At 47.1% G+C, this 13,349-nt stretch overlaps 4 protein-coding genes across 4 annotated transcripts; 3 read left to right on the plus strand and 1 right to left on the minus strand.

Moving 5' to 3' along the window:
• Positions 1-65: 65 nt before the first annotated feature.
• On the plus strand, positions 66-1,883 carry LOC131208390 (protein croquemort-like). Its single transcript, XM_058201126.1, has 4 exons — positions 66-506; positions 590-1,428; positions 1,495-1,585; positions 1,668-1,883. Exons 1-4 carry the CDS (start codon positions 66-68, stop codon positions 1,821-1,823), a joined length of 1,527 nt encoding a protein of 508 aa, XP_058057109.1. The 3' UTR covers positions 1,824-1,883.
• A 622-nt stretch (positions 1,884-2,505) lies between these two features.
• Positions 2,506-5,174, minus strand: LOC131209623 (venom dipeptidyl peptidase 4). The gene is made up of 6 exons (XM_058202733.1): positions 4,861-5,174; positions 4,710-4,787; positions 4,595-4,647; positions 2,969-4,515; positions 2,707-2,912; positions 2,506-2,633 (listed from the first exon to the last, which is right to left on the minus strand). The coding sequence occupies exons 1-6, from the start codon at positions 5,170-5,172 to the stop codon at positions 2,544-2,546; spliced, it is 2,286 nt and encodes a 761-aa protein (XP_058058716.1). The 5' UTR covers positions 5,173-5,174; the 3' UTR covers positions 2,506-2,543.
• A 1,431-nt stretch (positions 5,175-6,605) lies between these two features.
• Positions 6,606-7,695, plus strand: LOC131207813 (uncharacterized). The gene is made up of 3 exons (XM_058200444.1): positions 6,606-6,656; positions 6,746-7,420; positions 7,498-7,695. The coding sequence occupies exons 1-3, from the start codon at positions 6,606-6,608 to the stop codon at positions 7,693-7,695; spliced, it is 924 nt and encodes a 307-aa protein (XP_058056427.1).
• Positions 7,696-10,552: 2,857 nt separating this feature from the next.
• On the plus strand, positions 10,553-12,244 carry LOC131207814 (uncharacterized). Its single transcript, XM_058200445.1, has 3 exons — positions 10,553-10,615; positions 10,684-11,976; positions 12,050-12,244. Exons 1-3 carry the CDS (start codon positions 10,553-10,555, stop codon positions 12,242-12,244), a joined length of 1,551 nt encoding a protein of 516 aa, XP_058056428.1.
• The last annotated feature ends 1,105 nt before the right edge of the window (positions 12,245-13,349 follow it).

A 13,349-nucleotide genomic window follows, 5' to 3' on the forward strand; every position in this document is an offset into this window, starting at 1 on the left:
CTAGCGACCTTCATTACGCCGACACGGAGGAGTAGTCGCGAAGTAGACGCTAAGGGTGCCCTACGATGGGTTGCTGCTCCAACCTATCGCCGACTGCGAAGCGACTCTGGGCAATCGGCGGAGCCACCGGGGTTTGTGTTTTCGCTCTCGCCCTCGGTTTCCTGTGGCCCGCTCTGGTATGGGAGATTGCCAAGAAAGAGTTTGTGATGGAACCGGGAACCCAAGTGTACGACAACTGGATTGATCCTCCTATCGATATGTACCTCGAGTTATACCTTTGGAACTGGACCAACGCCGAAGACTATCGGCAGGTGGGAGACTATAAGCCACATCTGGAGCAGCTGGGTCCGTACACGTTCGTCGAGCGCCACGAACGGGTCAACCTGCAGTGGAACGATAATGACACGTTAACGTTCCAGCAGAAGCGCATCTGGCACCATGTGCCCGAAAAATCGGTCGGAAACTACGAAACGGACCGTGTAATCACAATCAATCCAGTATTGTTGGTAAGACTCCACCTTCCCGTGATTCTTGATGGGAAAAGTTGCACATGACGACTAGTTTCCACCAATACGTGCATTTTTCTCAGACTGTAGGGTACGCGCTACGAGATGATCCTATTTTGCTGGGTTTGCTGGATGGAATGATCATGCTTAATCATTTCGCAACCTCCCCCTTCTACGACGTGTTGGTGAGGGAAGTGATCTTCGATGGATACGATGATCCCCTGCTCAACAACCTGTTGTATTTGCTCGATCTCCTGCCAGAGGACCAACTGCCGCCGATCACGCTGCCACCATACGATATGTTTGGCTGGTTCTTTGGACGTAATGATAGCGAAACGTACGATGGCACGTTCACGATCGGCACCGGGGCTGATCACGTCCAGAATACAGGCGTTATGCGTCTCTGGAATGGGGCGAATCGCACCGAACACTATCGAGGTACGTGCGGTATGATCCGAGGGACGACGGGAGAGGTGTGGCCACCGTTTGGACGACAGCGGGGTACTCCGCCAAACGTGACGGTGTTTGCGCCGGATGTGTGTAGCTCTGTGACGTTGCAGTACCTAGACGAGATCGAAAGGCATGGTATCGACGGTTTCCGATGGATCGGCAACGACCGAGTGTTTGATAACGGCGTACACTACGAGGAGACGGCCTGCCAATGCACAGCGGTGGAGGAAAACTGTCCAGTGCTCGATAATGGTGCGATGGACGTGTCGGAGTGCAAGTTCGGAGCGCCGGCCACAGTGTCATTCCCGCATTTTTACCTCGCAAACGACAGCTACCTGGCCGGGATCACGGGCATGCAGCCTGATCCGAACGAGCACCGATTCGAAATGGAGCTGGAACCGTACACCGGCGTACCGCTAAGTGTTAGGGCGCAGCTTCAGGTCAATCTCGATTTGCGCAACTATGGACTTACGTGAGTTTCCGCGGTCCGCAAGCCCAACCCATTTTCAAAACTAACTCATTCTTCCCGCACCCTTAGACTGTTGAACGATATTCCGCCAGTAATGCTGCCCGTTCTCTGGTTCCGACAGACTGCAGGCCTCACAGAGGATTTAGCGGACGACATAAAGGTGCACACATTTAGGAGAGTTGGTAATAATTGTTGTTGTTCATGCCTGTCTGTTTCTTTCGACTACTCTATATTGAATCCAGCTGTTACTATTGCTGCCCGATATCGGATTGTATGTTGCGTGCGCAATCGGTGCCCTTGGAATCATCGGCTTGGTGCTTGCGATCTACTTCTCTGCGACACGATGGAAACCTTCCGTGTTTTCTCAACCCACACTGCCAGACGATAAGAGCGAATGAAGAACACAGCGTCTGCTGCCCGAAAGATACTTATTGCTATTGTTCTAAATTTAGATATGTTACCACCAAATTACTTCTAGGTATGTTACAAAATTACTTTGAATACACTTTGTTTTTTGGTTTGTAAGAAATGTTTGAAAAGGATAAATGGAATGAAACTGGTTTTGTTTTTCTAAAAGCTGAACTTTACGAAAGTCTGTTCCACTCATGACATGAATTTTCCCACATGACTTTTCTAAAGTTTCTTCTTCTTATTCAGTACGACACCTTCCGAGCGATCTCGAAACAATGTTAATCTTTGATTGCTCGCTGGTGGTGAATGTCGAAAATACAAAAATTACCTCACGCAACATCAAACAACACAACAATCACACTAAAGCGTTCCTATCTAACAGGTGCAACCTTAGATGATTGATGGAAATCAATCAATATTAAACTGATGTATCATGTACCGTCAACAACACACGTCGCCGTTACAATGTGTGAAAAAAACTGAAAAAAGGATTCCGACGTTGCCAAAGTCCATTACATAGGCGTACCAAACTGATCTTAATAATTGACCTAAAATAGGAAACAGTACGATGCAGAACAGCGATTCGAATATGTTACAATCCGATTAATAACTACAATGATTCATAGTTTTATGATTAGTATCTATATTTCACAATTTCCTACAGTGTGTACTGTGCTCAGTTGGACATTGTTCACTTTATTGTTTTTCTACGCAAAACATTCGTCCCAGAAGTGATCCATGGTGTGGTACAGGTGTTGCTGGACGCCGGACAATGAATGGGCCTCATCAGGATAACTCTGTTAGGCATGGGAAACATATGGCTTTGTAGTAGTCGATAGATTAGAAACACAATGCACCAACAGTGCCTACCATCTGTTCGAAGTCGACGTCGTGATCCAGGAGGGCCCGCATAAAAACCATTGACTGCTGATAGTGAACATTATCGTCGGCGGTACCGTGAATCAGCAAGAAGAGATGGTTTTTCAGCTCGTCCGTAAACCCGCTGATATCGCTTCGCACGTACCCTCCACGGTTCGCCTCCGGAAGTCCCATGTAGCGCTCGGTGTAAATGGAGTCTAGCAAGAGAGAAGCTGCCTAGTAAAAATATCAGAATCATCCGGAATGACCTTACCGTAGAACATCCACGAAGTTACCGGTGCTACCGATATCCCACATCGGAACACCCGCTGATGGTCTTTTTCCAGCGTCATGGCAGTGGCGTACCCTCCGTAGCTCGATCCCCAGATCCCAATCTTCGCCGAATCGATGAACCCATACGTCTGCTGGAGATAGTGCGCCACGGCGATCTGATCGTCCATCTCGTAGGTGCCGAGTTGATTGTTGATGGAGAAGAGAAAATCGTACCCCTGATTGCCCGTGCCGCGTCCGTCGATCTGGGCGTAGATCGTTTTCTTCGTGGTTGCCATATAGTGGGAGAATCCGATGCCGAAACTGTCCGTCACGCGTACCGAATTCGGACCGGCGTAAACGTTCACCACCATGGGATACTTGGTGTTCGTGCTGGGAGCGTCGAAATCGATTTCCGGCGGCAGGTACAGTCGGACCGCCGCCTCAAAGCCTGCATCTCCCACCGGCACCCGGAGATAGCGAACGCCAACTTGCTTGTACTCTTTCAGCTGTTCCCGGCGTTCCAGGTTCCACTCCCAGTCAAGCACCAGTGTCCGATCGCTGGTACGGTAGATTTGCGTGTACGATGGTGTCGGTCCAGAGCAAGTGACCGCCATGTACGATCGATCGGTACTGAAAGCGATGCTGGCAAAGTTACACAAAGTGTCGCCGTCTTTCAAGTCGCACGTTAGACACTCGTCATTTCGGAACACGTGTCTGTGATGGGGGGCTTCGGCAGGAACTGCGGTGTAGAAAATGGCCTGCGTCGCCTCATCGTATCCGTTGATGGAGGAGACCGTGTAGCGCTCCCTGGTACGCGGGGTCGGTGGGCCCTGTCCTATCACTTCAACCACGGACCGCCAGCCATTATTTTCGCCCATCAAAAAGCACCGCTCTCCGTTGGCGTAGCACACGGGCGTGTACAGGTCATACCAACCGTTCGGCCTATCGAAGTGCACCACTTCCATACATTGGCCGTCGGCCGCGGTACATTTTTGGAACGAGGCAACGTTCTGCCTGCGGTTAGTCCAGATAACACCCAGCACGTCGTTGGAGGCCCAGTTTACCGTGCCCAGCACGTGGTCCTCCGTTACCAGGTCGACCGGTGCCGGCAAATCAATCCACGCCGAACCACTCGTTGCTAAGTCCTTCACACGCAGGTACACTGTGGGATTGGTAGTGTTCACCTTCGGATAGCGTATGCGCAGCTCCTCCGGATACTGATTGTCCGGATCGTCGGGGCTGCCGTAGATGTGATAGGAAAACTCCTTCACCTGCTGATCGTCAAAGCTTGCCATCGCCAAACGTTGACCGTCGGGAGAAAACCAGAGCGTGGCATCCGTACCAAAGACTTCCTCCTCGTACACCCAATCGGGCACCCCGTTGTATATGATACCCGGGACCCCATCGGTGGTCAGCGGGATCTCCGTGTTGTCCAAGAGCGACGCACGGTAGTACACGTTGTTGTCTTTCACATACGCCAGACTCTGCCCGGTTGGCGAAAGTATGCAAATGGACACTTCTTCCTGATTGGCTACGTTGAACACGTCGCTGTAAATTTCGTTAAGGGCAATGGAACGGTGTGTCATGGGCCAATTGAACTTCCGATATTGTATATGCTCCTACGTACCCGGTCGTTGTGTCGTACACAGCATATTTAGAAAGTGACGAGTGCCGGAACACCTATTTAAGATGTTAAAATATTAGTTACTTCGCACACCGATGATGAAGCCGAACATTCTCACCGTGCGTACGTCGTAACGGATCAACACTTTCGTGAAATCGGGTTTGATCATTTGCACCGATGGCCCAGACCATTGGCTCTGGAATGAAATTCGTTAGTAAGCAAACCGTAGGCAAACTTGCAAATTATTCCTTTAGCCACAGCAATCTCACCAAATCGTCGGTGGACAGCAGAACCGCAGTGGTTCCGGTGTTTACGTTCAGTTTTACATAGTTCCCCGTCGTGCCCTCTCGGTACAGCAATTCTTCACCGGACAGCCAGGTCCCGTTGAATCCTCGTAGACCGAATCGGTTGGGGATGATTTCATCGAACGCGAAGTCCTTCAGCTCTGCTTGTCTGGCGTCGAGCGGCGCTGCAACGGAAGCACCGGCGAGGCAACACAAAAGTAATAGCACGTGCATCATGTGACTAGGGAAGTAAGAGCGCTTCAAACGTATTCCGGACCCGAATTCCGCCTCGACCATTACGGCCGTTGGCATTACCCTAACTAACCGTGTGCAATTCGAGGACAATCCACAACCCCGTTCGTCAAACGCAAGCAGTAACTGATACTGTAATCTTCTATTACTATCACTTACGATAACCTCCGTGAAGACGTAGCACGCGTTCCGATCAGGTGAACATTCTTTAATTGATAGCATGCTATCTAACTGGCAACAGGCTTATTCCAGTGGAAGGAATTAGTTTGATTGAATACTTAGCCTAATCGCGGACAAGATAAAATTACCATGACACCCCCAAAGATAGTACAAGTGTCAGCAACAGAGACACCCCCCAACGCTAGCGGACGAGCGCCTTCGACCGATGAGAAATCAATCAATTCATCAATATGAGCATCTTCCTGCGGTCAAGAAGGTACCGCTTCTAGGGGACTTGGGTTAGGGATGCAAGCCGTTGGTGGTTGGGCTGCTGTAGGTGCCCCATGAATTTGGTCTTGGCCATGAAAGTAGAACGCTCAGTGTCCAACTTGTGGAGACAGAGTCGCTGTGTAGAGGAATAGCAGACAGAACATTAGTGATTGAATATAGCCGGCATCAGAAAAAGGAATACTGTTGCTATACATCATCCGCCGATCTTAAAGGATATTTAAATTAGTCTTCCCCTTGGTGCACCCTGGCTAAGGCTAAATGGCTAGAGTGCGTTTGTACTGCAGTTGACTCTCGGAACAGGCACTCGGAAGGAACTGTAACTTTATCGTTAACACGGCTTTGCAATTTGATATTAGTGCGTTATAAAACAAGCGTTAAAAACGTCCTTGAAATCGCTATAGATTTCCCAAGAAAACGTCCCTCCAAAAGGTATCACAGTTTCGGTAGCGAATTTTAGGAAACGGGAAAAAAACTTCGCGCAATAGATTCACGGGGCTTTTACGTAGTTCAAGCATTCCAATTTGTTCAAGTGATCCCCCGTCTCAATGATTCGGTTTCGGGCAAAGGAAGCTGCAGAGGGAATTAGTTAGAGAAGCCGAAAAGTACACTGGAGCAGTAGCCGCCTGAGGAAACAAGTCTACAGACAGTGTCTGACCTCTCTTTTCGTCGCTTACAGAAATATGCTCTAGCGCAATGTGTGACGCTGTTTACACACCGTTTACAGAAGAGCTTTTCCCAACCCACAGGCCCCGCACTTCCTACGCAAGCCCGTTTTCGGAGCGGATCGGCTAGAAACAGATTTGTAGTCTTATAAAACGGAAGGTGTACTATTTTGATTGATTTGTTAACCAGATCTCAACCAGTTGTGGTGCGGCCGAGGTCTGTGTGCACGATCGTCATCTTATAGGGGTGTGGTGCTGACTTGAATATTCTTCCAGCTGCTAGGGCTCCAGATATTGCTAGGGCGCCGTATCGTGAGACTTGCTCCAGTTTATCTTCGACTATCCATCCAACAGGGCACATCCGTTATGAAGGGATACCAGGTGTGGATCGTCGTGTTGGCCCTGCTTGCGGCAAATGTAAGTATCTCCTCTATAGCAGACACCGCCAGTAGAGGACTAATCACAGTGTTGTGCATGTTTTGTGCATTTTCGAATTGTCTTCCCAGCTGCAGTATGCGACGGCGCAAATCGACAACACGGTCATTAGTCAGCGCAGCAGTATCACCTCGACCATTACCTCGTTCACCAACAATGTGAAGAACAAGGTCTCCGACTATACGAACAAGTTGACCAGCTTGAACAACGACGTTACCTCGCAGCTATCGTCCGCTTCCCAAACGCTAACCACGTTCCTGTCGGACTCAGTGATTGGCGCTAGTGCTTTAGCGGTGTCCGATGTCGTATCGTCCTTTTCAGCAACTCTGTCCGCAAGCGTATCGGCAACGGTGTCCACTTTGACCGCGGGCTTTACGTCCGTTGGCTCCTGCGTCGCCAACAAGACCCAGCTCTCTGTGAATGTCGTTTTCAGTGAACTAGTGACTGCTAGCGCGAACGTCACCGCTGCGGTCACTTCGTCGAGCTCCACGTTTGCCAATAATTGTCGTGGCAAGTACTCGGGCAACGCGAACGATTTTGTTGGTCAGTCCGCCAGTAAGTTTCAAGATTGTCTGAATGGCGAAAACACCGAACAGAGCCGAGTTTCGACCATTCTGAACGACTACACCAGCATCATACGTCAGAATTATCAGGGCTTCAACAACCAGGTGCGCTACTGTTCCGGTCTCGGATCGGTTAACTCGCGCGCGGAGGTCAAGAGCCAAATTAAAGGCTGTTTCTTAGCGGTTCGTATTTTACGACAGTCCCTCGGAAAGTAATCCAGTTAAATTTCATCTTTCTTTTACTATTTTCTCGCATGAAGGTGACCAACGTTGCGGCTCCCATCTTCAAGGCAACCATGGCACAGCAATTTAACTATGCTACGACAATGCTGCAACTCGAGGTGGTGGCCTCCAACAACCGCGTTAGGTCGTGCATCTCCCAAGTTTCGGCAACCTACAAAGTAATGGCCGATGCTATCCTTCCTGTTGTTAACAGCTGTCTTGTTACAGGACAATAGGCCGCGAAAACCGTGTTTGTCGTGATTGAATAAACTTTTTTTGGCTTTGATACCCAAAGGACTGGCTTCCAGTTAAAGTGTACTACAATGAAAGAAAAATTAATCACATTGCAGTAATGGAATAATAAGCTAAGCATAAGCTAATGGAATCGAAATTCGGCAAGAAAAATCAATGATTTCCGAACCTTATTCTTAGTTTAGAGGAAAACAGTTGCAGTTTATATGTCAAATGCCTATACTTGGGGCAGTGCTTGGAGTTGGATGTTGTGTTACACGTTCAAAAGGTGCTTAACATTTCATAAACTAGATAAAAAATATGTAAATCGTTCTCGAGTAACTGAAGTGACGTTCTTGTCGTCGTGCTTGCTGCGATCAATATACAATGATCAACAGGAGTAATAGTCAACCGCATGATCGGGAGGTGCAAATAACACAAAGTAATACGATCGACGAAATATTACTTTACTGATGTGAAGTACATGTTGAAATGCATGAAATCAAGTTAGACATTTTTGGACATTTCGTTTGCAATTGAATTTCGGCTATTTGTTGTACCACTACCAAAATGAGTAAGATAAGAAAAGTTGTTGTCATACAACGCACGTATGTTGATTACGCAAAATAACTGTCGCCTTGAGACACAGCCGTCATATTTTGTTCAGGTGTTCTTGGACATCTGTATTACAGCTTTTGCTATTTGCAATGTTTGTTTTTTCATACGACCGTTGACCGTAATAGGTTGTAGTACTTGTGTGAGGCGCATAACGTTTGATGCGTTTACTAAGAGTATGAGCAATAGCAGCTCCGATAGCAAAGTGCCGTTTGTCATCTGCAAAGTTTACATGCAATCTTAAAACTCAACGCAAATTAGTGCCACAATACTTTTAGTGCATATAGCTTCTAGTCTTGAAGGTTTAATGTTGGAGGAATTGCATCAAATATTTGCACAAGTGAAGAGATGCCGCGACGACGGTACTGTTCATGGAAAATTTGCCACACACTCATTGCCAGACGCTAGTTTATTGGAACTTTTCCTTTGAATTTCGGCATATCCACAAGGTCAAAAGCACTTGCGTCATTGCACAGTCTTGATTCCTGGAAATAAAATAAATAAACACTACTATTGTGTCGAGTGTCGGCTTCAGTTTAACCTTGAAGCCATAATTTAAACTTGTCACAAACAAACTTAGTTTGAAAATAATGATAACTCGTATTCGTTAAAATTGATAAACAAATACTACTGGCACTACTTTAATATAATTCTCAAATATCAAACGGCACATTATCCGCTTGTTTTGGTTGTTACGTTACAACGTGTCCGTCTCCATTAGTCAAAGACCTATGAACTGATGTGGATGATATTTGTGCTACAATAATGAAATTAGTTTCTTCAATTTCAGCCTGAAACAAATCATTACCTCTCTGTAGGCCTGGGATCACTTTTTCATCATGAAACTCATTTAAAGGATGACTATACAAAACTAAAACGGTATCGGGTAGGCATATGAAAAATAAAAATGATCAATAACAAATCCCAAACATGTTTAATCATCCCCTCAAACTAAATTAACGTGCATTGACTGACCTTGATCCGTTCGTTTGTTATAAACAACTTGCGAATAACACCTAGAATGCCGAACGTATTAAAGTATACAACAATGACCACATGCTTAGTACTTTGTACAGCGAACACGTGATCGTGAACAGTATTTTGGAAGAAAGTGACGAAATTATTGAAGCCGAATTAATACGACCGCAAATAAATCCAGGACTGTGAGATATCCGTTTCATAGATGACATATTCACTCAAGAATCAAAATATTTCAAAAGTCTACGCTTCTGAAGAGCAGTTCTATGTTAGATAAAATGTTATACAATAATATTATTGTATTCAAAATTCAAATTGGGCCTACGTGGTATCATACATCAATGCGTATCAGATCGAGATATTAGATTGTCACGAGATCGGTGAGTGCGATAAGCTTCCCAGAAGAAGCAAGCGATAGAATCGGAGTACAAACAAACCTTCATATCGACAAGTAGTTTAAGCCGCTCGTAGGAATTGGGAGGAAGCTTTTCCCACGAAAAGTTAGTGTAAAATATGGCAAACTTCACAAGTATTTACATTGTCGGTTTACTAACCGATGTGCGTAGGTAGGACATTTTTTTGGTCCACTTCTGTACCCTCGACCAGGGCCTAGAAGGAATAATTTGGCTCTGAATTCCGAGAGTTGCGCACCTATTTACAGACATTCGCAAATATTTTCTTGTCAACATACGTCATTCACTTAAAAAATAATGCTGCCAAGAACTAGTTCAACAAACACTCTGGCTCATTGGGATTCACCTGCAGCCACTAGTTTTACCCATTGTTTGTCGAAATAAAAAAAAACTCCGTCGCCGCTTGAGATTTTACTAGTACCTAAGAGATTCAACACATTTCCACCGAATCGTGTTATCGAGCACGAATTACCGTCGTATGAATGGTTAAATATTTGAACGTCTGGTAATTCGTCGCCGGATGAAGATTTTCAAGTTCTTTCGCATTGTAGCAATCACAAGACGCTCGACAGACGCCCTCAGTATTCGGTATCTGTCGACCAGCGTTGTCGGGATTGCCAGATTTAGCAAACAAAACCCCCGCGTTGACTTGTCCTCGAAATCGAAAAACTAGTGGTACTGCCTGTGCAGGAGGCAAGAGTGTGCCAGAGGTGCCCGAGGCGATAGGACGGTCCCAGCTTTATCTGGGGTGTGAAACGAAAACGTTCTTAAAGTAGCTATCGTTACTGTCGCTGTATAGTATCGAATCGAATTCTATTTCGTAAACAGTACTCCAGAGCGCTGCCAGTACTACATCATGGGCACTAAAACGGGAACACTGATTGCAGCTCTGCTGGTACCGCTGCTGGTTGGCTTAGGAGTAAGTAAACGATGACAGTCACTATGTCACAGGGCACGTAACTTTCGAATCACTGTCACGTTTTCTAGGATGCTTCACCCGACCTGGGGCTGGACATAAGCATCCAGTTCGTCACCAGTGACAATCCCAACATTCAGCAAGCCGCCAATGTAGTCAACTCGGTTACATCCGATTTGAATGGCGCGATTGGAGGCTTTCAAATCCCACAGAACGCGGGTAGTACAAACTTGACCACATCCGCCACAGCCCTGGTAACGCTAGTGAGCAGCATCACTGGCACGGTCAACAATGTCCTGCGCAACATTTCCACCATCGCAGGCCAGAAACAGACAGCCCCATCGTGCATGTTCGCCAGTCTGAACGCTACCATCGATAAGGCATTTGCGTTCATCGACGGAGCCTCTGCGCTGATTACGCAAATCAATGCGTCGACTTCCGCTAGCACTGGGGTAACGCTGGCCGCCATCGTTAGCTTAATTCAGCAGGGTCTGCAACAGATTACCGCCCAGCTGGATCCACTGTACACCGGAGTGGCGACGATTGTACAGAGCGGCACAGTTTCCGCCAGCTCCGTGGCGGCCAACATATCACCAGCTGTAACAATCCAATTGTCTGGTGCGATCTCGGTAATGACGACGGCCGAGGGTGCCCTGAACACGGTGGTTCGCTCTATTCGGACGAGTTTCGAGCGGGCTAGCAGCGTCTTGAACAGCTACAGTAACGACCTGCAAAATGCCGTCACGTCGGTCAACAACACCGAGAGCGACTACTACAACCAGGTCGTCAGTCGCATCAACTCGTTCAAGGGCAAAGTGACTTCCGACTCCAGCTCGGGCGTGTCGGACATTAGCGGAACCACATCGCAGCTGTCCCAATTCATCCAGAACACGGTCACGCGCACCAACGCTCAGGCGCTGCTAACCAGCATCAATTCGCTTACCACCTCGGTACAGAGCGTGTACAGTGCGTACTCTACAGCCGTCCAAAATCAGCTTACCTTGGCTTACACCGCCGTCGTGGTGTTCGTGCAAAAGAGCGTAAATGACCTGGTGACGGTGTTCAACGCCAACGCCAACGCGCTCGCGTCCACTATGTCGTCGGGTGGTGGCAATGCGAGTAACTGCAACAACATCTATGGAGGGACGATCCTTAACCTGGATAACAATATGAAGGACCAGCTGAACCGTTGCATCAACGATTACGCCAACACGGGCTACACGGACTCGTTCGTCAGCGACTACAACCAAGTGATTCGTGAGCAGACCCGTACCCTTGCCTCACGGATCAATTTCTGCCTCGGTCTTGGCTCCAGCAGTTCCAACAACATTATCAACGCCGGCATTTCCGCATGTTTTGGCGAGGTGAGGCCACTGCATTACAGCAGTTGTCTCTTGACCACTGCTACTACTCCTGTTTCCTTTTTTTGCTTTGCAGACCGTCAACATGATCAATGTCATCTTGGTTGATATGACGAATCAGATCGCGCTCGTTAAAGCGTTCATCAGTCTGGAGGGTCTGGCGATGGTGCAGCGCGTGGAAGTCTGCTCCGCCACCCTGAAAGCTGGTTTGACCGCCGAGGCCAGCAAACTGAACGATCTGTTGACAACATGCCAAACGACGAACCAGTAAACGGATCGCCAGAACCGGTGAGGACTTGATGCGGAGGGTTTTGGAACGGGCTAGAACGGGCTGTGTTGGCCTATGTTCTATGTATGGAAAAACAATAAATTTAAACATCGACAACAATCGGAGGTTAAATAAATCTCCACGATCCAAAGCTGAAGGTTATGAGCCTGTTAAATGTCTACTGTTCAACCAAAATAGAAATCGAACGTCCAAAGGTTAATAGGAAGGTGTTTCGGCATCTTCGCGAAGCCAGATCAGATAAGACCACGATTTTCTGATCTGGTTGGGTTACTTTTTCCCCGCCATTTATAAGCATCAATCCATGAAACGTAAGATCGCCCTTTTGGAGATTTGGAACGTTTTGTAGAACATCCAATTGCTAAAGGCATTGTTTATTCAGTTGTTGAAAGCCCAGACGGAGATGGATTTTATTTGTCCACAGGGAGTCGTATGTATTCACGTTTCGCAATTTCGTATGCAATGTGCAGTAGGCTTAGCCCCCTGGTTGTTATTCCGACCATCGTTTTGTGTTTATTGTTTCAATTCTACCTTTGAAAAGTGGACAATTCGTGCACTAATGCGTGTCCCACTTAGAATCGGGAACAATTGAATTAGCTCCATCTCGGGATTGGTTTGACTTAGCAACCATGTCAAGATATCCAAATGAAGATATTTTATTGTACTTTGAGAGAAAAAATTCAGAAATTTATTTTGATGGTCGTCGGATGAAATCGCGAACTTTCTGTGGAATGTGCGCCATCATTTTCTGCACGATCTTCTGGACCAGCGTTGCGTTCATTGTCGTGTTTGTGATGAAAACCTTGGGTTTTCCGTCCACAGGTGCAAATTCCTTGCAGATCATTAGTTTCCGTGAAAATTTATTAGCGAATACAAATTTTAACTTGAAGGGGACATCTCCCCGTGCCGTGGCGAGATAAAATGTTGGTTTAGGAAGCTGCCCAAAATCCATTTTCACGTATGTTTCGTCGTCCACAAACAAGTATCCTTTGTACCTCGATGGAACCTTCTCGTACAACTTTCTAGCGCGTGTTTGACGACATAGCTATCAAAACATTTGAATACCGACCACCAGAAGAGCTGCTAGAAA

Source organism: Anopheles bellator, chromosome 2 (genome assembly GCF_943735745.2).
Source record: "Anopheles bellator chromosome 2, idAnoBellAS_SP24_06.2, whole genome shotgun sequence".
Classification (NCBI taxonomy): domain Eukaryota; kingdom Metazoa; phylum Arthropoda; class Insecta; order Diptera; family Culicidae; genus Anopheles; species Anopheles bellator.

Bases quoted from the DNA above. Each gene is read 5' to 3' on its own strand.
- LOC131208390 (XM_058201126.1), top strand. From the start codon at position 66: ATGGGTTGCTGCTCCAACCTATCGCCGACTGCGAAGCGACTCTGGGCA. The intron at 507-589 runs GTAAGACTCCAC...CATTTTTCTCAG, and splicing joins CAATCAATCCAGTATTGTTG to ACTGTAGGGTACGCGCTACG. The intron at 1,586-1,667 runs GTGCACACATTT...TATTGAATCCAG, and splicing joins ATTTAGCGGACGACATAAAG to CTGTTACTATTGCTGCCCGA.
- LOC131209623 (XM_058202733.1), bottom strand. From the start codon at position 5,172: ATGGTCGAGGCGGAATTCGGGTCCGGAATACGTTTGAAGCGCTCTTAC. The intron at 4,648-4,709 runs GTGAGAATGTTC...CATCTTAAATAG, and splicing joins TCCGTTACGACGTACGCACG to GTGTTCCGGCACTCGTCACT. The intron at 2,913-2,968 runs GTAAGGTCATTC...CTCTCTTGCTAG, and splicing joins AACTTCGTGGATGTTCTACG to ACTCCATTTACACCGAGCGC.
- LOC131207813 (XM_058200444.1), top strand. From the start codon at position 6,606: ATGAAGGGATACCAGGTGTGGATCGTCGTGTTGGCCCTGCTTGCGGCA. The intron at 6,657-6,745 runs GTAAGTATCTCC...TTGTCTTCCCAG, and splicing joins TGGCCCTGCTTGCGGCAAAT to CTGCAGTATGCGACGGCGCA. The intron at 7,421-7,497 runs GTTCGTATTTTA...TCTCGCATGAAG, and splicing joins TTAAAGGCTGTTTCTTAGCG to GTGACCAACGTTGCGGCTCC.
- LOC131207814 (XM_058200445.1), top strand. From the start codon at position 10,553: ATGGGCACTAAAACGGGAACACTGATTGCAGCTCTGCTGGTACCGCTG. The intron at 10,616-10,683 runs GTAAGTAAACGA...CACGTTTTCTAG, and splicing joins CGCTGCTGGTTGGCTTAGGA to GATGCTTCACCCGACCTGGG. The intron at 11,977-12,049 runs GTGAGGCCACTG...TTTGCTTTGCAG, and splicing joins TTTCCGCATGTTTTGGCGAG to ACCGTCAACATGATCAATGT.